The 22,784-nt window shown below is 37.0% G+C and overlaps 1 protein-coding gene across 2 annotated transcripts; it reads right to left on the bottom strand.

Annotated features, from left to right (window-relative positions):
• Nucleotides 1-1,308: 1,308 nt before the first annotated feature.
• LOC306859529 (protein sel-1 homolog 3-like) lies at nt 1,309-21,200 on the bottom strand. Of its 2 annotated transcripts, none has more exons than XM_079400588.1 (23): nt 21,061-21,200; nt 19,412-19,940; nt 19,024-19,150; nt 16,760-16,881; nt 16,434-16,549; nt 16,220-16,284; nt 15,748-15,871; nt 15,495-15,624; nt 13,884-14,021; nt 13,578-13,801; nt 10,348-10,527; nt 8,189-8,311; nt 6,556-6,696; nt 6,284-6,346; nt 6,026-6,202; nt 5,242-5,369; nt 4,957-5,040; nt 4,424-4,505; nt 4,252-4,327; nt 4,025-4,119; nt 3,474-3,601; nt 1,979-2,154; nt 1,309-1,750 (listed from the first exon to the last, which is right to left on the bottom strand). In XM_079400588.1, the coding sequence occupies exons 1-23, from the start codon at nt 21,106-21,108 to the stop codon at nt 1,533-1,535; spliced, it is 3,294 nt and encodes a 1,097-aa protein (XP_079256714.1). In that variant the 5' UTR covers nt 21,109-21,200; the 3' UTR covers nt 1,309-1,532. The 2 variants fall into 2 exon arrangements, with proteins under 2 accessions (XP_079256714.1, XP_079256715.1); XM_079400589.1 differs by having other exon boundaries at nt 16,443-16,549; nt 21,061-21,192.
• Nucleotides 21,201-22,784: the final 1,584 nt, after the last annotated feature.

Here is a 22,784-nt window from a genome sequence, read left to right as displayed (position 1 = left end):
ACTGAGTATTAGAAACTTTGCAAGTATATGTCAACTTACTAACCCTAAACCTACCCTAACCATCTACTCTGAGAGTTAGTAGACATGTAGTTGCTTAAGGTAGTTGCTAAGTTACTTAAAGGTAGTAGAATGTCTAAAGTGGACTATCAAAATAAAAGCCTTAAATATCATATTTCATATATGTGTGTGTGTGTACATGTATAAAACAAACTGATCATTTATATTTATATGGGTCATGTATGGCATTAAAAAAAATAATTTGATATCTGCAGAAACCCTGTACATGTTTTGACATGTACCCTTTAAAAAAATCACAAAAAACATGTCATATATTAGACATGTCTAATACAACCATACAGTAACGAGACTATAAAATATGCACCATGAATTCTCTCAGAAGTAGGGCGTGTTTTTATGCTTTTGTTTTGATCATTCTTCCCACACAAGTTGCAAAACACTGGCAGTAAACACTAAAGTATGCTGTTAATTAATTTAAGATATTATAGACCTTAGCACTCTATTTAATTTTTGACAGGAATGAAAACGAGGCTGTGAGGGTACGAAGTACAGTGCATTCAGTGGGTTGTACTGTTGTTTAACAGCATGTCAACTGTTCAGCTGACGAAACGTCTTTCAAATATATGCATATTTCAGTAGGCTATACAAAAACTACATAAAACATTTTTTGAAAGTTGTGAGTTTCTAAAATTATGATTCTTATTTTCAGTACCTAGTACCTCTGTGCCATTAAAGAGTGTACCATTAAATGTACTCACAGCCTCGTTTTCATCCAATTTAAATTTCTAATGGCAATAATTAATAAGGTCTCTAAACACTACACTTTGTTTTAATCCATGTATAGGCCTTATTAATAATTTAGCATTATATAAATCATCAATTATATGTATTTATAAAACTGGTCCTCAAATCTGATTGGCTCTCTTTGAAATAAAACAAAACAAAATGTTGTGTTTGTGCTTGGCATATAGTAACCCTCTTTTCAAGGATGCAGAATTATCACAACCTCTTGCAACTTGTGCAGAAAATAAAAAGAAGTCAAGATGAGAATAGTAACCTAATCTCAAGACAAAAAACCCCCAAAAACTCCAGTTCAGATGCTGTGGCTCCCTCTCGTGGTTCATAACTGACAGCAGATCTGCCAACATTCACACACAAAGATCCAAGTCTTAAATTAATGCTAAACCTAATAGGTGTGAAAACTTATGAGAGAAGGACATACACATATATAACCAAATACTACTTCATTTTAGTTAATAAAAACACGAGTTGTGACTGCTGTACGAAATAGACTTTGATGAATATTCATATTCAGGTGACATTTATTTGCACTGCAAACATTCAAGTATTCAAACTTTATTTCACTTACTGGCCATTTTGTTCATGCTTGTATCCAAAGAAACTTAAGGTGCATTTATACTTGTTCCGTTCTCGTGCAGTAACCTGAGTTGAAGAGTGTTGATCGATAGTGACGGCTGATGTATAACCTCTTGAAGGATAGTCTTATGCTCTTTTCAAAGCAGATGGGAAATGAACATGATAAAGATGACACATGCACACACTCCAGTCACTGCCACGATTAAATCAGATGTTTCCTGCACTGAAAGGTGATTGTGTGCAAATGTAGGCTGTTGATTTTCTCTTCTGGTCTCCAGTGGACTGTCGCTGATTTCAGGTTCACCGTGTCTCTCTGATGATTGGCTGGTTGACGGGTAAAGCGCAGAGTAACATGCTGATGGTAAAACAACAAATTCAAATGTAAGAAAATAAAATTATGGGTTTCTAAATCAATTGATTGATTGATTAATCATTTATCAGCTGACTCAAGGTAACATGCCTATAGTATATAATACACGTCATATGATATCGACCACTTTTATGATAGCATTTTGATCATTTTTGCAGTGAGAGGGTGGAAATGATCGTGAAAAAAAGTTTGCTTTAGTGATGGATGTTTTACCCAGAAGAGTCCGTAACAGCACAGCAAATACAAAAACTGTGACTGTGGCGAAAATCCCGCAGGCCAGCGGCAGCTGAACAGAGCTGTGTGTGAAGTCTCTCCACGCTCGCATCAGCTCCATCCGCCACAGGACTAATGAACATGGAGTCACGTCCCCCTCCTCAAACGCCCTGCACCTACAGCAGGAAGAGGATCATGAGGAGAGAGCAGATTCATGCAGGTGTGTTCGTCTGTGCTTGACCTCAATTGACTTGCATTGTTCTTAAAATCAAAATGAATTGAGAATGGAGCCTATTTACTTTTTAGTGCACATTGCTAGTCTTTGTGAATGATTTACTGGTGCATGTTATTCCAAGAAAAAAAAAAAAAAAAAAAAAATTGTTTGCATCAAATTATGCAACTTTCTGTGCCACTGAAACTACTTTTCTTTGCAGCAGTAAAAATGGGAAAGAAATTATAGATATGAATACTTTTATTTAGCAAGGATTCTTTAAATTGATCAAAAGTGAAGATAAAGTCGTATAATGTTACAAAAGATTTCCATTTCAGATAAATGCTGTTCTTCTGAACTTTCTATTCATCAAAGAAACCTGAAAATATTTTACTCAGCTGTTTTCAACATAATAATAATAATTAATGTTTTTTTGAGCAGCAAATCAGAATATTAGAATGGTTTCTGAAGGTTCGTGTGACACTGAAGATTGGCATAATGATGCTAAAAATTCAGCTTTGAATATATTATAATAGAAAACCGTTATTTTAAATAGTAAAAATATTTCAGAATTTTACTGTTTTCACTGTGCTTTGGGTCAAAATAAATATTAAAAATCTTACAGTTCAAAACTTTTGCCTTTGTGTACTGTATATGTGAAAATATGTGAAAATCAAAAGCATTGAACATTTTAATTAACCACAAATAGCCCTGCAGTAGCCTAACATCCACATTATAACCAAAACCAAAATCATACTAATTCTACTCAAGTTCCACAAGAAAAGAAAAGAAACAGTCAAAATACTATGATTTTTTTTTTTATCTCAGATGTATAAAATGTCTTATATTCACCAAGGCTGCATTTATTTAATAAAACGCAGTAATATTGTGAAATATTATTCTAATTTAAAATAACTCTGAATATGAATATGTACTCAAATGTAATTTATTCCTGTGCTCAAAACTGAATTTTCGGCATCATTTATCCAGTCTGCAGTGTCACATGATCCTTCAGAAATCATTATGATATGCTTATTTGCTGCTCAGGAAACATTTCTGATTATTAACAACGTCAAAACATATTTTTTTTTTTTCAAAATTCTTTGAGTTGAAAATGAAAAGAAACAAAGGTCTTGACAATATTCCACAAAGCAGTGTACAACACACACTTGTTTTGCACAATGTTTTGCATAATTCAAAGCAACCACAGAGCTGAAGAGTTTTCTTCCAAAAAGCACATGAGAACCTGACAAGCAAATGCCAGACAGCATTGAGCACACAGACCTGGATAATAGATTTGCCACAACAGCGCTCCGGCTCACATTGTGTGCATCTGAGAGTCCCATCTGATCCCGAATGATGTCAGGAACTTCATAACCCTCTTCAGTTAACATGGCCAGATTAAAGAGACCCTGACGATCACACGGACAATTATTAGCACATTATTTAATATAAATATATATATATATATTCTAAAGAAGACATTTGATTTGATGTTTGATGCATTTAGATTTTTGTAGGATACCAAAATCTATAATCTACATTGGACAGACTGTGTGTGTGTGTGTGTGATCCTCGTAAATCCTACATTACAGAAAAAAAAATCCAAAATCCTTGTCATTGCGGGGACATTTTTTGGTCCCCATGAGGAAACAAGCTTATAAATCATACAGAATGAAGTTTTTCGTAATCTAAAAATGCACAAAGTTTCCTGTGAGGGGTAGGTTTAGGCGATAGTATATACAATTTGTACAGTAACTGTACAGCCTATATTACGCCTACATAAAGTCCCCATAAAACATGGAAACCCAACATGTGTGTCTGTGTGTGTGTACCTGAGCACTACCATGCACTGCTGCTGTACTGTACATGTCTATGGCCTTCACCATTTCAGCCAGTTCACTGTAATAATCTCCCATCCGCAACAAGCCTGCAGAACACAGAGAAACATGAGCAGATAAAAGCAGACAGAGAGAGAGGGAGGTGGACCGAGAAAACTATTGTGAGAATGGGAAGTAGTAGTATGTCTTAGTGTCATTTCTGCTGCTCCGCAGAGGCTCACCAGCTTCCTGAGGGATGTGGTTGTAGGTGGAGTAGTTGTGGTACCTCCACTGACAGGCAGAACTGTGTTTTAACAGCTGGAAATGCACGTGAAATAATAGGATTAGAAAAAAACAACAGCCAGGAAATGAAAGGCTTGAGATGGTTGGACTTGAGATGTTGAGACTGTTCACCTCACACAGATGGGCGGCATTATGCTGTGCCACACCGAGACCAGTTTCTGCTAGCATGGTGTATTTCACCAACGCTTCATCCCTTGAATAGACAGTCACACAAACATTCAGAAATATGTCATTTCAAAACAGTATGGTTTTATTTCTTCTGTGTAACACAAAGGAAGTTATACTGAATAATGTGCTGGTCATTGTTTCCATTAAAATATTTATAGCCAAAAAAAAAAAAGTGTCATAAATTGCCCATTTGACTTTATTCAGAAGGTTTCTGAAATCACATGATCCCCAGAAAACAAGACCGTACAACTCAAGGGTTTTACCCTAAGAGATGGAAGGATGGAAGGATGAAAGGATAGATAGATGAATTAATTTATGAAGGGATGGGTGGTGGATAGATTGAATTATGAGGAGATGTGTGGATGGATGTTGGATAGATGGATGTGCTGTATGCAGGGATGGATGGATGGATGGATGTACTGTATGATAGTTGGATGAAGGGTTGGATGGATGCGTGAAACAGATGGATATCTCACCGTGATCCTCTTTGATAAGTCAGAAGAGCATCTTTAACCATGAAACCCAGGTGTCCATTCATCTCGCTGACTTGCTTCATCAGCCTGAAGACACGGAGAAACCCAACAAAAGAAAGAAACATATCATATCACATAACAAAACAAAACAGAAAAAAATACTGATGACCCCGACATTTGCATTTAGACATTTTGTCAAATCTGTCAAACTTGTCAGTGTTTTCAGTCTATATGTGGTGGCAGCTGTGCTAACTGAAGTCATTGAAGGATTATATGAGACTGACATACAGCACAGCTTTGTCTTGATCTCTCGGCACTCCTTGTACGGATCCAGTGGAGAGAAACATTGCTGACTGCACAGCGCCGTCCACGTGACCCAACTGAGCAGCATCCAAGAAGTATTTGAACGCAGCAGTCTGAAAAAAACATTGAGATCAACACACTATAAACTCATGCCATAAAATATGAAACTCTCCATTTTGAATGATCTATTGAAGGTTAAATGGAAAGTTAGTTCAGCCAAAAATTTCAATTTGCTTTTAATATACTCACACTCAGATGTTGCAAGATGTTGGTAATATTTTTTCTTCAAAATATTTTTATCTGAAACCGTGGTCCTTGGTGTTTCAGACAATGAAAGTCAGTGCTGGCTGCCCATATTTGATCATTTTAAAAAGCATATCAGGCAACACAAAATTAATACGCATGGCTTCTAAAGATATATTAAGGTATTATGAAGCGAAACGATCAGTCTGTGCTATAATATAATAATGTTGTAAATAATGTTCAGTTTCTTGCACAGACTGATCGTTTCACTTCATAAGACCTCAATATATCGTCAAGAGCCATGCGTATTAATTTTGTGTTCCTTGATATGCCTTTTTTAATTATCGAAGACGGGCAGCCGCTGACTTGCATTATATGAATCACCAAGTACCACGGTTTCAGCAAAAAATCTTTTTTTATGTTCTACTGAAGTAAAAAGGTCACCTACATCTTGGATGGCCTGAGTAAATTAACAGCAAATTTTCAGAATTGGGTGAACTATTCCTTTCAATGTGCGACCTCTGACCTCATTCCTGTCAGGTTTGTCAGGATTGTCACCATTTAAATGGTAGACGCCCACATTGAAGAGCCCATCACGACTGCCGTTCTCAGCTGCCAACTCAAAGTATCGAAATGCCTTTTTTCTGTCCTTTACTATGGCACTGTAGTACCATCCGAGGCCATTCATAGCTTCTACAGAACCCTGAGAAAAACACACATGGCCCATTATAGAAATAACAAAGCTTCCACACACAACCACACACATGCTCATACTTATACTCACCATGTCTGCAGCTTTCTCCAGAAGCTCAAGGCCAAGCGTTCGGTTCTTCTTCACTCCTGTGCCCTGTTCAAGCGCAAAGCAAGCAGTTGTTTCTCAGGTCTACATGGCAGGTAGACTTGAAAGTATATCTACAGATGCATCATTTTACATTTATTTTCCTAATCTTGTGTCGGGAGTTTGTATTTATACAAAACAAACATGTGTGCGCTTTTTACAATGCAAATGCTTGAAAAGATACGGCTCGAGAGATTTCCATGTCACCTGTGGATTACCTTCAGGAGGAGAATGGCGTAGTCGTACATGGCGGTGGGATCATCCATCTGCAGGGCGCTTCTGGCGTACAACATGACTGCTGCTCGAATGTCTTTCTCCAACCCGTTACTGCCCCACAGAAGCATCCTGGCCAGAGATTTCTACAAGAAACACCAGCCCACAACTACATAACAACAGCTGAAAATCTCAAATGAAGTAACAAAAGTCCCTCTGCTGACAATTATCTATAATATTATGGGAATATTTTGTTACCATATTCTGAGAAACTCTGGTTATGGTTGTTTTGGACATGATTTGGCTTTTAATGAAAAATTATTAGTATAAAGAGTAGATTTTCATCCTGTTTTTTTTCCTAACATTTGTACTTTTGTTTAGAATGATTACAGAACATTAAGGGGGGTCACCATCACCAAGTCCATTAAAATCTTGCTGTTTTTCTTTCTATTCATTAATTCATTCATTCATTCATTCTGAGCCCCAGCTCTGGGTTTCATTAAAAAAAAAAAAATGTTATATATATATAATTTATCAGTATATGGGGATGATTAGGAGGCCATGATGGTCAGAGACCAATGGGCAAATTTGGCCAGGATGCCGGGGTAACACCCCTACTTTTTCAAAGGACATCCTGGGATTTTTAATGACCACAGAGAGTCAGGACCTCGGTTTAACGTCTCATCCAAAGGACGGTGCTTGTTGACAGTATAGCGTCCCCGTCACTATACCGGGGCGTTAGGACCCACACAGACCACAGGGTGAGCACCCCCTGCTGGCCTCACTAACACCTCTTCCAACAGCAACCTAGTTTTCTCAGGAGGTCTCCCATCCAGGTACTGACCAGGCTCAACCCTGCTTAGCTTCAGTGGGAAACCGGTCTTGGGCTACAGGGTGATATGGCTGCTGGCTAAATAAACGAGTATACATTTTTTTTGCACAAAGAAAACAAAAATAACATAATTGACTCAACCATTCTTCTCCTCCGAGTTACGTCTTCTGCCATTTTGGAGAGTACCTCAGCATTGTTTACGTTTGGGGGAAAGCGCGAGCATGAATGTAATCTGTGTATTAAGTGTTGTTTACGCTTAGGGGAAAGCGTGCGTATGCGTTGTATTACTCTCTAAAATGGCAGACGACGTAACTTGGGGGAGAAGAATGGTTGAGTAAATTATGTTATTTTTGTTTTCTTTGCGCAAAAAAAGGATTCTCGTAGCATCGCAAAACTGAAGGTGAGCCACTGATGTCACATGGACTGTTTTACTGATGTATTTACTACGTTTCTGGACCTGGGAACATTTCAGTTGTGTTGCTGTCTATGGAGTGTCAGATAGCTCTCCGATTTCATCAAAAACATCTTACTTTGTGTTTCCGAAGATGAACAAAGGTCTTACGGGTTTGGAACGACATGAGGGTGAGTAATTAATGACAGAATTTTCATTTTTGGGGTGAACTAACCCTTTAAGAATCTTTTTTTTTTTTTAAATACAGTATATTCAATGCATGTGATCTTAATCCACTTCAACACATTCTGACTGCATGTTCTAAATCAGAAGAACTGAAGTAAAAAGTTCAAGTTTAACTTGAGAGATACCCAAAGACAAAGAGAGGATAAGAGCGAGGATCAAAAGTGAAGACCTGAGACTCTATATCTCCTCTGTCAGCCTGGTGTTTCAAATACTGCACAATGTCACCCAGCTCGCCCGTTTGAGTGTGGAGCTCGTCGTCATTGTTTAAATGAACATGTTCTGTTAGAGTTTGCTGCAGAGAAGAGACACATTTACACAAGATTAGTTCAGTGGTTAACCTGATGACCCAGGATGTCCAGTTGAGTCATCCTGACAGCGAGTCTAGGTGTGTCATTGTGTTTACAAATGTTTCAGTCCAATATTTCATTACCAACCAACGTAACACACTTCAGCAGTCATTTTGCTAAATATTTGATTGTGCTCAGTCATTGATAAACAAGAGATCCACCTGTAAGGATGAAAGAACCTGAGATACTTTGATCTCCTGAGAAACAGACAATACAAACATGCACGGGCATCTTCGAGACACCCCACAGACTGGAGGTGCAGGAAACTTCCTTCCCTTTTGTCCATTTGTTTCTTCTTAAATCCCCTCACCCATCCTTCCCTTCACTCAGCTCACTCAGAATGGTCGATAGTAGAATATAATGTTCTACATGAATGCAGATGATATTTACAGTCATGTTTGGTATCATTTGAATTGTCTCAGAGAGTCTGGTACAATGGTCTCATTCTTACAAGAAGTAAACTAAAAGGTAATACAGATCCTAAGAGTTTAGAGATGTATTGCACACTGTAGGGTGGGTCAGTTCCCAGTGGTTTTCATGCAAATTACCTTCTGTCCCAAAAAGTGTTAACTCGACATGATCAAAGCAAATTCCAATTGTTAGTTCCTATCTCCATCTCAGGAGGTGTTGGTCTTGGTCTGAAGTACTTGTTGCAAAAGGATCGGGGTGATTCTGTAGTGGTATGTCTCAATGCTCACACGATGTATTTCTATAAAGTCAGGTATGCATTCTTTACTCGTAGATTTATCTTTGAGAATTCGATGTTTTGTATTGATATGATTTGATCTCTTTGAATTGCTGTGGAATTGACATATACATACAGTATTTACCTGACTGATAATAAATTGTTACATTTGACCTTATTCTGTTTTACTCTGTAATTATTGACTCTAGTAGATTACGTTGCATCCTTGTTAAAGACATGAGCAACCAAATGAACGAGTAAATATAAATTCAAGAGTTAACTAGAATAATCAAATATCAGAAGAATACAAATTAGAAATAGACAAGCAATCAATTTGTATTTCAAGCTAAATACGAGGTCATAATAAAATGGAGTCAGATTAGAGTTTAATTTGAATTGAAGAACTCTGCACATTGAAAAGACCGAACACGCAGGAACCCTTCATCCACTATTTGGATACCTTCTTTGGGCCAAATGGGTGGACCTTACACACCTCATACTAAGCCACTATTTTATTAGCAAATGAGCATTTGTAAATGTAATTTCCTTATGTTCTGTAGTCTGCAGTGTATGCATGATTCAAATGAACTACATTTTAATGACTAAAATCAAATTTAATTTAGTGTGTTTAAACAAGCATGTTTGGTAAACTGAATTGATGAAATGTTGTATTTTTCACTAAAATAACATTCCACTTTTATAGTCTTTCTGGTAGAAATGTAATCTTTGCATTCATGTTTGTTTTATATTTTTTTTTTTAAATATACACATTTTTAGAATTTAACAAACATAATTAATTATTTAATTGTAAAATGTTGTGACTACTAAAATGTTCTTAACTATTAATAATTTTCTTGGTTTTACGATATGACAGCATCAATTAAGATTGCCATGTAATAAAATGGTAAAAAAAAAAAAAAAACATTAAAACTTTTTTCAGCCTTTCACTGAGACTTTTCTTGTTACAAATGTGGTTATTAAAGGGTATTCAAGTCATCATCTGTATAAATGCGTTTATAAAAAAAGTAATGTTTTTTTTTTTTTGTAATACATATGTCTGCCACAATAATGTAATGTATTTGTATTATTTTCATTTCATTTGTGATTAATCTGATTAATAATAAAATCATTCAGTTAACTGAAATGACAGCCCTAGTTTAGAGGAACTCTTCTGAAATAATTCTATTATAAAGGTTAATACAAACATCCAGAGCTGGTTTAAATATTACTGATGTACTATACCTATAAAGACATTTACATTTACTACTAATCTCTGTAGATAAATGTGTAACTCACCCAAGAGTCTTGTACTTCATCACGGTCTTTGCTGGTCTGTTTGCCGATGTTGGCGTAGTAGCCATATGCTGTATTCTGGTCTTTAGGGAAACCGTCCAGACCCTGCATGTGCTTGTATCCCAAATGCATCAGAGCGAGACGGTCATCAGAGACACCGCCTATCAAACTATACACATGACCCTGAGAAAAAAGATGTTATGGACAGTTAAAGATCAAACTTTGACAGTTATTGCTGTATCAAACAACGTGTTTCTCTTGCGCTGCTTCTACTGCAGTGTCTCAGGTTTTGTAGCTTTTTATTAAAATACTACTCAAGTCAACATGAAATAAAAGCATAGGCTACTACCTAAAACAATACCTAAATATCCATTTAACTAATGGTTGCCATTAACCTGCTGGTGACCTAAGTGACATTATCCAAAGAAAAAGGTGCTTTTAGAGGCTATTATTAGTTAGTTAAACAATTTTGATGAAAGATTACGAAGGTAAACATTTATATTTGGAAAATTGTTTCAATTATTTCTAATGGTACACTGGTATGCAAATATAAAAAAACATCAGACATTATATTTGTTCATCAGAGATAATGCATCGGTACGTTGTGTGTGATCTTATGTCATGTCCTTTTTAGTTGTATTATTCATCATTCTTTCTAGGGCAGAAAAGTCTTGGTCCCACTTTATATTAAGTGGCACTAACTACTATGTACTTACATTTAAATTAATAATTTGATCCTGTGCACTTATTGTGTACATACATGTTTTTACATTGCACATATTTTGAAAAATACCTGCATGTAATTACATCTGTAATTAATTTCTTTAATTACATTTATAGTTACACTGTTGGTCCATCCCTTAAGCCTTAACCCACCTTTAAACCTACACAGACCATCAAACCTGTCCCTAACCTTACCCGTATCCCACCTCAACAGCAGCAGAAGTGTTTTGCAATAAAAAACAAAATAAGTACACACAATAACACAATAATGAACACAATAAGTACATTGTACTTATTTTCTTATTTAAGTATATAGCAGTTAAAGGGATAGTTCACCCAAAAATTAAAATTTGATGTTTATCTGCTTACCAGGGCATCCAAGATGTAGGTGACTTTGTTTCTTCAGTAGAACACAAACAAAGATTGTTTTAACTCAAACCGTTGCAGTCTGGCATTCATATAATGTCAGTCAATGGGACCCACGGCTTTGAGAGTCAAAAAAACACACAAAGACAAAACCAAATTTAACCTTGCGGCTCTTGATGATACAATGAGGTCTTAACACATAAAACAATTGGTCTGTGCAAGAAATTGAACAGTATTTATATCATTTTTTTCCTTTGAACTGCCGCAATGTCCAACTGTCCTTAGAGCATTCACAACATCTGGCGCGTGATGCGTCAACTAGCTCTGGCATAGTGCAGAAGTGATCTGTCGCGCATATACGTCACTCATGATGGGTAACGTATACGAACAATGAGTGACGTAAACGTGGGGCAGATCGCTTCAGACCAGTTGTTTCGTGTCTTAAGACCTCAATGTATCGTCACGAGCCGCAGGGTTTAATTTGGTTTTGTCTGTGTATGTTTTTTTTTCTCTCAAAGCCGTGGGTCCCATTGAGTGGCATTATATGACTGACAGACTGCAACGGTTTGAGTTAAAAATTATCTTTGTTTGTGTTCTATTGAAGAAACAAAGTCACCTACATCTTGGATGCCCTTGGGGTAAGCAGATAAACATAACATTTTAATTTTTGGGTAAACTATTCCTTTAAGGCAACTTATTATACAGTGAGACCAAAGTCTTAGTCTGATTGCAACATTAGTTAATTTACTTGAGCACAGTAGATGACAGCAATGCTGCAATCTGGTCTGTGGACTTCTGTTTACTCACCACCAGAGGTCACTCCTCCATCACATTGACTCTTGCACCACACTACTGTTGCACTTCACCCACGAACTACAATTCCCATCATCCACTGCACTGACGACACACATACAGCTGATTGCACTAATCACGCTCACAACTGAGAATTATCACACAACCTACTTAAACCATGGACTTCCTCTCTGCTGAGTATTGTATAGCGTTTATCACTCCCCTAGTGTCAGCTGCCTTACCGAGCGATTCTGTGTTTTTCTGTTTAGTTCCAGTATTGTTCTGCATTTATAACTCACCTAGTTTTAGCTGCGATACGGAACCTACTTTTTTGTCATAGTCTTGCCTTGTGTGTTTTGATTCTTGCCTGTGTTTCCTGGATTAACCCTTTGCCTTGCCGTTTGGACTCTGTTTGCACCTCTCTTGGACCCCTGCTCGTTTACTTGGATTATCTCTCTGCCTTGCCCTGTTGGATATTGCTCGCCGATCGTCGACTCTCGCTAGCCCTAGCTCTGTGTCTTGCCCGTACCATACCTGTTTGCCGTTGTTTGACCCTGCCTGTTTATAAATAAAAGCTTGCACTTGGATCTGCACGTCTCATGTCTTGTTCGCCCCGTTACATGATTCAACACAGCCAGAATGTGTGCATACATTTAAAGTCTTTGTCTTAACAGGGTAAAATTGTGCGTCTTTACATGTACTAAAGAAACATGGTGAAAACTGAGTCTTTAACATGGCCAGAATGTGTGTCTACACCTACAAAGGAAACATTAACATGGACAATGTTGACACAGCATAAGTTCACACATTTCATGTAAAGAGTTTTGGCCCTGACTACTTTCCATAGAAAAAAAACCTCACTGGTTCTTGCGGAAGCTCAAACATGCAGTGTAACGCACAATGAACCTCATTGGTCAGTTTGCCATAACTAATGTGTGCGTTGATTATTGTTTGTGTGAATAAAAGCCTAAATTAAATCTGTTCATCATATAAAGTGATCGAGTCTCTTCAGAACATTTGGACTAAACTGCTCGATTCACATGTATTAGTTTTATGATCTCTTTATGAATTTTTTGAAGCATCAAAATGGCAGTTGCATCGACTATCAATGGAGGGACATAATTCTCTCAGAATTCATTAAAAATAACTTCATTTATGTTCTGAAGATGAACGAATGTCTTACGGGTTTGGAACAATATGACAATATGAGGGTGAGTAAATGATGACAGAATTTTCTTTTTTGATTTATCTATCCCTTTAAGAAGCTTAATAGGGTCAATTTTGATTTCATGTTGACTTGAATGGTTCTTTTATAATAGCTCTGTTGAATGCTCAGGTGTTCTGGTTCCCACCTGCTCCAGGTCCACCGGGACGCCCAGGCCGGCCAGGTGCAGGGTAGCGAGCAGGAGAGAGGAGTGCTGGTGACCCCAGCAGGTGGACACCTGAAGCTGCTCAATAACACTGGGCATGAGATCCAGACCACTGTCAGATTCCTCTGCTTTAGATATTGTCTTTACAGCATCCTGGAAAATCACTCGGCCTAGACGTAGCAAATGTCTGCTGCTGTTGTCAAGACCTGAGGAACAGAGCAAGATGAACCTGTCCACCAGGAGTCATCATAGTTCACATTATAGATGATGATATTAAACCACTTCTACCTTTTATGAGCTCCTGATGTTCTTCTAGAAGCGTCAGGGTGAGGTTGAATCTTCTTTGCTGGTCCCACGACCAAGTTTGTTCGCATTCCCTATGACCAAACTTCCTCTTAAGGCCTCCATAATAAGACTCACAAACATCTGATGACCAAAACCACAAAGTCTTTAGGAACTGTTCACCCAAAAATAATGTTTTGTTTACTTGTTAATCGTTAACATCTGCTGTCCCTGTACTTTGAAGGGCCTAAACTCTCAAATCTTGGTGCTCGGCACATTTAAATGGAGTGTACCAGGTTTGTTGCAATTGATACCAACTTAATGAGACAACTTTAACCCAAATGAGATTTTAGTATGAGTAAAACATTTTCTTTTTTGGCAAAAACGTATCACACTTTTACCAACAATATCTATGTTTTCATTCAAAGTTGCAAATGTAACTATAGGAAAAATGGAAATAAGACACATTTGCAAATAATGCACTGTATCCATGTCAAAGTTGTTGCTTACTGGGAAACTGGCGCAAATTATCAGTAGTGAAAATGGAAGTTGCTGCAGAAGGGGAAGCTCTTTTTTTCTGTCATGTTTTCTTGTATTTCAACAACAAATCATTCTGATGTCAGATTTTGGCTCAGGCATTTCAGATTGATTAAAACAACACTTGAGATGGTGTGCAATGAGATTGGTCTTCTGGGCTGCGTTTCCCAAAAGCATCGTAAGCCTAAGAAGTTCGTAAAAACGATCGTAAGACTGATCTTAATATTACGGTCTGTTTCCCAAAAGCATCATAACTTAAGTAGCACTTGAACATCATCATAGATCAACGAGTCCTCTGGAGTAATCGTAAAGCCCTACGTACATCGCAAGAACACAGAATTATGAGTTCACCTGCAGGACAATCGGCAGATTACACCTTTAACTTTATTCAAGTGCAATGTGATTATAATTAAAGATTTTGATTGTACTTTATTGTACATTTTATACTCGTTTTTTATTTATTTATATAAAATGAAAAAAAAAAAACTAAAAAGGGCAGATTAAAAAAACGCATTTAATTGACTGAACAAAAAAAATTAATAAAAGAATTAATGTAGGAAATATGCTTCAAAGACTGGGAAAAATAGGGATAAACTCTTAAAAATCTGTCAATGGCTTGCTGACGTGCACGAAAACCAAATAATGTCTCTACAGATATTATATACAATAATATATTATTATTATATAGTATATTAATATTGTACTTTTTTACATATTAAGATTATTATATTAAATTAGATTATTATATCCGCGCTATCTGGAACGCAGCTTTAGGTTAACATTTCAATTAACGAGCGTTTACTACAATTACGAGCCATTCTATAAATTGACATTTCAGCACTTGACCAATAGATAGCAACTCCTAAGTAGCACTTAAAGCACGGCTCGGCTATTTTTGGGAAATGCACGTGAAATAATAACGAACATTCGTAAAATGACTCGTATAAAGCGCTCTTGAGTGCTAAGATCATTCGTTAACGAGAAACCCAGCCCTGATTAGTCCAGTTATCCAATAACATGATCAGTTGTGAGCTTGAGGCAAAGTCACATGAGTTTAAGTAGTCACGTTCATTAACTGACCTCTTGAGATGTCTCCGTTCTGTCTCAATGCTTGCAGATAGTCTTCAGTAACATGTCTCATTTCCTCACAGTGTCTGTGGAGTCTGTCCAGCTCCTTTAGCGTCCTAGCAGGGGACAGGGGGTTTGTCACCTTGAATAGAAATTATGATATTATCGCATAAGAATGTCAGAATGCATGCTGCATTGTGATTAATATTGGCATAATCAATTTGTTTTGTCATATGAATTTATTTATTGATAATAGATGACTCACGTTTTCTGAGCCTAAACGATAGTATCTGATCGGTCCAATATAGCCATGAAAGCCCAGCATGTAGCTGCATCCACCAATCACAAAATATCCAGATGTGTCATTGAATTGAACCGGCTGACGGAAACTGAAAAAAGAAAATAATTACAGAGTTTTACTAAACATGATCTACACTATAAAAAGTAAAAAAGAAAAATGCATTTTGTTGGATGTTTACCTAAAACTAGAGAAAAAAAATCTGTCATTAGACCAAGACAATATACTTAGATTATTAAAAATTATATAAATTTTCTGAAAATAATCATATTTTATAAAATTTATTTCTTGGTTAAATTAATATTGTTTTAAAGATATTTATAGATATTATTTTAAAGGGAAGCAAGACGTAATAATAATAATTTACATTTATGCATTTGGCAGATGCTTTTTTCGAAAGTGACTTTTTTTTTTTTTCTGTGTAGGTGTTATGATTTACTTGAAAAAATGAGTGGTCTCCAAAGTCTTTTCTCCAGGTAGGACCTTTGTAATTGTGAGATTTGCCTGACATGAGAGAAAAAAACATCCAGCAGTTCAGTTTCTTATACATTAACACCAGAATGATGCTTCATGAGTTTTGTCTCTGTTTGTATTCAGTGTCATTTACCTAACAAAAGTGTACATGACTGCATATGAATATGAATGATGAATACCTCTAACACCTGAAAGAAGATGTCCAGACGGATCCAGGTATGGAGGGGTAAAGCTGCGTGTGCTGTAAACGCCTGCTCCTCTCCATCCACCATTTGCACCTGCACCACTATATCACCTGAGGACCAAGACATAGTGACACGTTTTTATATGGAAATATATATTTCAGTAAATAATAACTTACATTTCAGACTGAAAATCATGCTGGTATGAGCATTTTATTATCATTTTAGAATTTTCCAGACGTGGCTGAACTATTCCTATAAACATGCTTGAGTTTTTTTCTTGCAGTGATGTCACACAATGGAATGCACCCTGACTGGCTTACCTGTGTTAGACAGCATAATAAGTGGACTCCCATAGTTCATGTGTTCATTAACATGCTTGACTATGCCACACATTGACTGGCTGCACCAGCTCAGCAAGTAAAGCCACACTGACAGAGTCACCCTGCACACACAACAGGCCAACACCATCTTCACATTCTACAACATCTCTAGCATTTCAAGATTATCATTAGCACATCAACTCATTTGAAGAGTTTATATTCGGTACTGTAATGCTAGTTATGTTATGCTCATGTAGAGGCTCTAACTCGTCCTGGTACTTGCAAAGCCATTATTAAGGAGATCTGAGTTAGGGCTGCACGATTAATCGTAACATAGCAACACCCTAGTCGTCACTCAGAAAACCTTAGCAACACCCTAGCCGTCACTCAGAAAACCTTAGCAATACCCTAGCCGTCAGTCAGAATACCTTAGCACACTGCAAAAAAAAGTTTTTCTTACTTAGATTTTTTGTGTTGTTTCCAGCCAAAATATCTAAAAATTCTTAAATCAAGAAGATTGTCTTGTTTTCAGAAAAAAAATAGTCAAAATTAAGTGAGTTTTTGCTTGAAACAAGCAAAATAATCTGCCAATTGGGTAAGAAAAATAATCTTATGTCAAACAGAAAACAAGATTATTTTACTTGTCTAGAAAATCATTCTTGATTTAAGAATTTTTAGATATTTTGGCTGGAAACAAGACAAAAAAAATCTAAGTTCAGCATTTTTTGCAGTGCAACACGTCTAGGGTGTTGCTAAGGTTTTCTGACTGATGACTAGGGTGTAACTAGGGGATTCTGACTGACGACTAGGGTGTTACTAAGGTTTTCTGACTGACGGCTAGGGTGTAGGGGATTCTGACTGACGACTAGGGTGTTACTAAGGTTTTCTGACTGACGGCTAGGGTGTAGGGGATTCTGACTGATGACTAGGGTGTTACTAAGGTTTTCTGACTGACGGCTAGGGTGTAGTGGATTCTGACTGACGACTAGGGTGTTACTAAGGTTTTCTGACTGACGGCTAGGGTGTAGGGGATTCTGACTGACGACTAGGGTGTTACTAAGGTTTTCTGACTGACGGCTAGGGTGTAGGGGATTCTGACTGATGACTAGGGTGTTACTAAGGTTTTCTGACTGACGGCTAGGGTGTAGTGGATTCTGACTGACGACTAGGGTGTTACTAAGGTTTTCTGACTGACGGCTAGGGTGTAGGGGATTCTGACTGATGACTAGGGTGTTACTAAGGTTTTCTGACTGACGGCTAGGGTGTAGGGGATTCTGACTGACGACTAGGGTGTTACTAAGGTTTTCTGACTGACAGCTAGGGTGTTGCTAAGGGATTCTGACTGATGACTAGGGTGTAACTAGGGGATTCTGACTGACGACTAGGGTGTTACTAAGGTTTTCTGACTGACGGCTAGGGTGTTGCTAAAGGATTCTGACTGATGACTAGGGTGTAACTAGGGGATTCTGACTGACGACTAGGGTGTTACTAAGGTTTTCTGACTGATGACTAGGGTGTAACTAGGGGATTCTGACTGACGACTGGGGTGTTACTAAGGTTTTCTGACTGACGGCTAGGGTGTTGCTAAAGGATTCTGACTGATGACTAGGGTGTAACTAGGGGATTCTGACTGACGGCTAGGGTGTTGCTAAGGGATTCTGACTGATGACTAGGGTGTAACTAGGGGATTCTGACTGACGACTAGGGTGTTGCTAAGGTTTTCTGACTGACGGCTAGGGTGTAACTAGGGGATTCTGACTGACGACTAGGGTGTTACTAAGGTTTTCTGACCGACGGCTAGGGTGTTGCTAAGGGATTCTGACTGATGACTAGGGTGTAACTAGGGGATTCTGACTGACGACTAGGGTGTTACTAAGGTTTTCTGACTGATGACTAGGGTGTAACTAGGGGATTCTGACTGACGACTAGGGTGTTACTAAGGTTTTCTGACTGACGGCTAGGGTGTTGCTAAGGGATTCTGACTGATGACTAGGGTGTTGCTAAGGTATTCTGAGTGATAACCAGATATTACTAAGCGGTTGCTTTTTACTAAGGTGTTTTCAGTGCATTCTAGGGCGTTAGGCTGCTATGCAATATATAAAATATTCTGGGTGAGTGTAGGGGTGTTGCTAAGGTTTACTAAGTGATGACTAGAGTTTTGTTGGGCTGTTCAGAGAGTCTAGAGCATTGCTAGGGTTTTGCTAATGTATTCTGAGTTGTAGCAGTGATAAATTTGAATGAAGCTTCTTGACAGCAAGTCTGACCTTGGTTGTTTGAGACCGAGGATACGTCTCCTTTCTAGATCTCTGTTTTTGAAGGAGGAGAATGTGTGTATGATACCAAACCTCTCACCGGTGCTTGCAAATGGAAAGGTCAGGATATCCACACTGTCTGGAAAGACACAAATGAACAAATAAATTAGTATAGAACTATAATCTGCCGTTGATGCACCAGGTAAGTCAAGACAGAACAGTCTTCGAACAACCTAAACTAGTTCTCTCATTTATGCTCAACATAATATCAAGCAGTATAATGCCAATTCATAGTGACCATGTGGTCAATCTTTCTTGAGATTTTCAGTGAGTAATGACTTTTTGTTTTCAATGTGGGGAAAAAATCTACAGCATTCTAATCGGTTAGTTAGGCTCTCACCTGACTCATGTGAACATTTTCTCACAGTGTCTTTGGTCAGCTGCCACATCAGCCACGCTCCCCATGAGACCGATCTTGTCTGTGGATATGCTGGACGCTCAGAGAGTGGAAGTGTCCTCAAAGACATAGAAATTCTGGCAAGAGATTGGTCATATCCTTTATCATTGTTGCCACCGATTTCCTTTTCAAACAGATAAACCATCCAGGTCCTCAGCACCACATTACATGTCTCCAGTGGTCGCCTGACAAAAAAGTCTCTCCGGTATAGCACAGCTGGAGGAAACACAAGATGAACCCTTCTGGATCTGGGTTTTCCAAATCTCTTATGGTTTGTCCAGGTCCTTCTGTAGACTATCACTCCTGTCCTTCTTGGGGTAGAAATGACAATTTCGACCCCAATTCGACAGGCAGCAGAGCAGTTATACTGCACCTGTATGTTACATTTGTCCATCACTTTGTCAAGAACATTTCCAAATTGCACAAAGTCTCCATGATGAGTCCTATCAGCATCAGGAGACTCACACCAAACCTTCAGAGAGACAGATCCACATTTCAATCTCCAGTATGAAAGATTAGAAAATTTGTTATTGCTGCATTTTGTGTTTTTGTACATTTAGCAAATGTGACTCTATGAAATAATCCAGATCACGCATTAGCTTTATGCTGGACTGAAATGCTAGGATCATATTTCACTTCCAATTTAAATAATTCATAAAAAAATATATATTCATATTGCCGTTTTGCATTGTGATATATGACCCTGGACCACAAAACCAGTCATAAGAAGCACGGGTATATTTCTAGCAACAATACATTGCATGTGTCAAAATTATAGATTTTTATTTTATGCCAAAATTCATTAGGATATTAAGAAAAGATCATGTTCCAAGATGATAATTTGTTAATTTCCTACCGTAAATATATCAAAACTTATTTTTTTATTAGTAATATGCATTGCTAAGAACTTCATTTGGACAACTTTAAAGGCAATTTTCTACATTTTTCTTTTTTTGGCACAAAAAGTTGAATCTCAGCCAAATATTGTCCTATCCTAACAAGCCATAAAGCAACGGAAAGCTTATTTATTCGGCTTTCAGATGATGTATAAAATCTAAAAAAAAAAAAAAAAAAGACCCTTATGACTGGTTTTGTGGTCCAGGGTCACATATTATTTAGGCTATTGATTTTTAACATAGTGGGATTTCCCACAGTACTGATAATTTGAAAGATGCGGTTAATGTCAAAATGCAATTAAAAAATATATATATATATATATATATAATAGATGTAGTTACTTAGTAGTTTGTTGTAATACAGGCGTTATTATCTTTATCTATCTTATCTTTGTATTGGACAGTTTATGTACACCATTTGTGTACAATATTTACACTCCAGGGTACTTCATAGAATAGAATAGTACTAGCATAGTACATATCCATTGTTTCATTTTTTCATGTCAAAATATGGTAAGATTATGGCAACATACAGATAGGCTACTAATAAATCACTCCTTTCTTTAAATAAAAACAATAGAAGTCAACAAGAGACCTGGAAATGAGTCATGGCATTAAAGTGAAAGCTGTTTAAAGCTGAAACTCGAGCAATTCTGAAATCAGCACAGAAGTGAAATAAAGTTGAAAGTGTGTTACCTGTGAGAGCATTAGAGCTGCGCAGATGAAACACAACACGACTCTCATCTTCGCTTTCTAATGAACGCATGAAGCGATCAAACGCAGCATTCACAGATCTGTGTGGTGATGAGCTCGAGCGTTTACTGTCACGACGCTCTTCCGTGTGTGAGAACGACAGGTGTGTTTATGCGTCACTGCCACTCTCTCATTATGCATGGACTCACCTCATCTGCTCTGCAGCGACGCGACGCGACGCGACACAACGCTATGACCGTTCAAAACGCCTTGGGCTTCCCTTTTCCAAGAAAGGTTGAGTGACAGAAAGAAGGTTAACCTTCAGCGAGTGTTATCACAGAAGGTGGTCAAACATTATAAATGTCATATAAACTATATATTTTTCTTTCATTTTCCTGTTTCAAGTCCAAAGAACCCTTGTTATAAAGTAACAACAAAACATTAAAAAATAATAATAATTCATTCATTAAATAATTATGAAATGATCAATTAATGCATTTTATTATTAATGTGGTTTATTTTTAATACTTTATTCATTATTAATTTTCGAATTGTTATTTATTTAATTGTGATGTTTATTTTATATTGATGAAAAATACACATGAGCCTTGGCAACGGGATTCAATTATTTAAATTAACTTCAATAATATGTGTCTTGCTATTTTTATAATATAATCTTGCAATTTTTTACAGCAATAATATTAAACATCAAAATTAAATAAACAACATTTGTGACCCTGGACCACAAAACCAGTCATAAGGGTCAGTTTTATGAAATTGAGATACAACTATTTGAAAATCTGGAATATGAGGGTGCGAAAAAATGTAAATATTGAGAAAATCACCTTTAAAGTTGTCTAAATTGAGTTTTTAGCAATGCATATTTCTAATCAAAAATTAAGTTTTGATACATTACGGTAGAAAAATGAAGAAAATATCTGCATGGAACATGATCTTTACTTAATATCCTAATGATTTTTGGCGTAAAAAAAAAATCAATCATGTTGACACATACAGTGTATTTTTGGCTATAGCTACAAACATATCCCAGCGATTTAAGACTGGTTTTGTGCTCCAGGTCACATATATAATGTAAAATGTCCTGTTGCCAAAGTTAAAATACATGCATGCACTACTGGTAAAGAGTTCATTATTATTTTAAAATAAGTCTTTCATCAAAGCTTTTATTTGGTCAAATAGGCCTAATACAGTAAAAAAAGTTAAATTGTTTGATTTATTTGACATATAAATCTTTTGTAACATTATAAATGTCTGTACTTTTTTTTTTTAAAACATTGTTTAAAATATATTTTAGCCCTATTTATAGTAGGCTATATCATTATGTATGATGCTGTAAGGCCTACTGTATTTTTGTGATTGAGTGCACAACAGCACAAAACATGCCATGGTTTGAAAATGAAATTTCATGGCATGCATCGTCAAGCTTGGGTGGAAAGGCTTACTTTGGCATTTTCATGCGTTTCTGGTTGAGTCAATCAGGGAATGGTGCTTATATAAATGGCCCCTTGTTACTTATTGAGCTTATGATACTAGTGACTGAACTTTGAATACAGACATCAAGTGGATTGAGAGTTGGATATTTTATTCTGGATCTATGGTACTCATTGCTTTTGCTTTTCCATAAGAATAAAGTGTGGATCAAGAACAGTGGTGATCTAAGAGGCTCGGCATGTTTGATTTTTCTTTCAACTGCCAATCACCACCAC

This window comes from Barbus barbus (genome assembly GCF_936440315.1).
Source record: "Barbus barbus genome assembly, chromosome: 40".
In the NCBI taxonomy this organism is placed as follows: Eukaryota; Metazoa; Chordata; class Actinopteri; order Cypriniformes; family Cyprinidae; genus Barbus; species Barbus barbus.
Note: the sequence above shows the minus strand (reverse complement) of the source record. Positions and strands in the feature narration are given on the sequence as shown.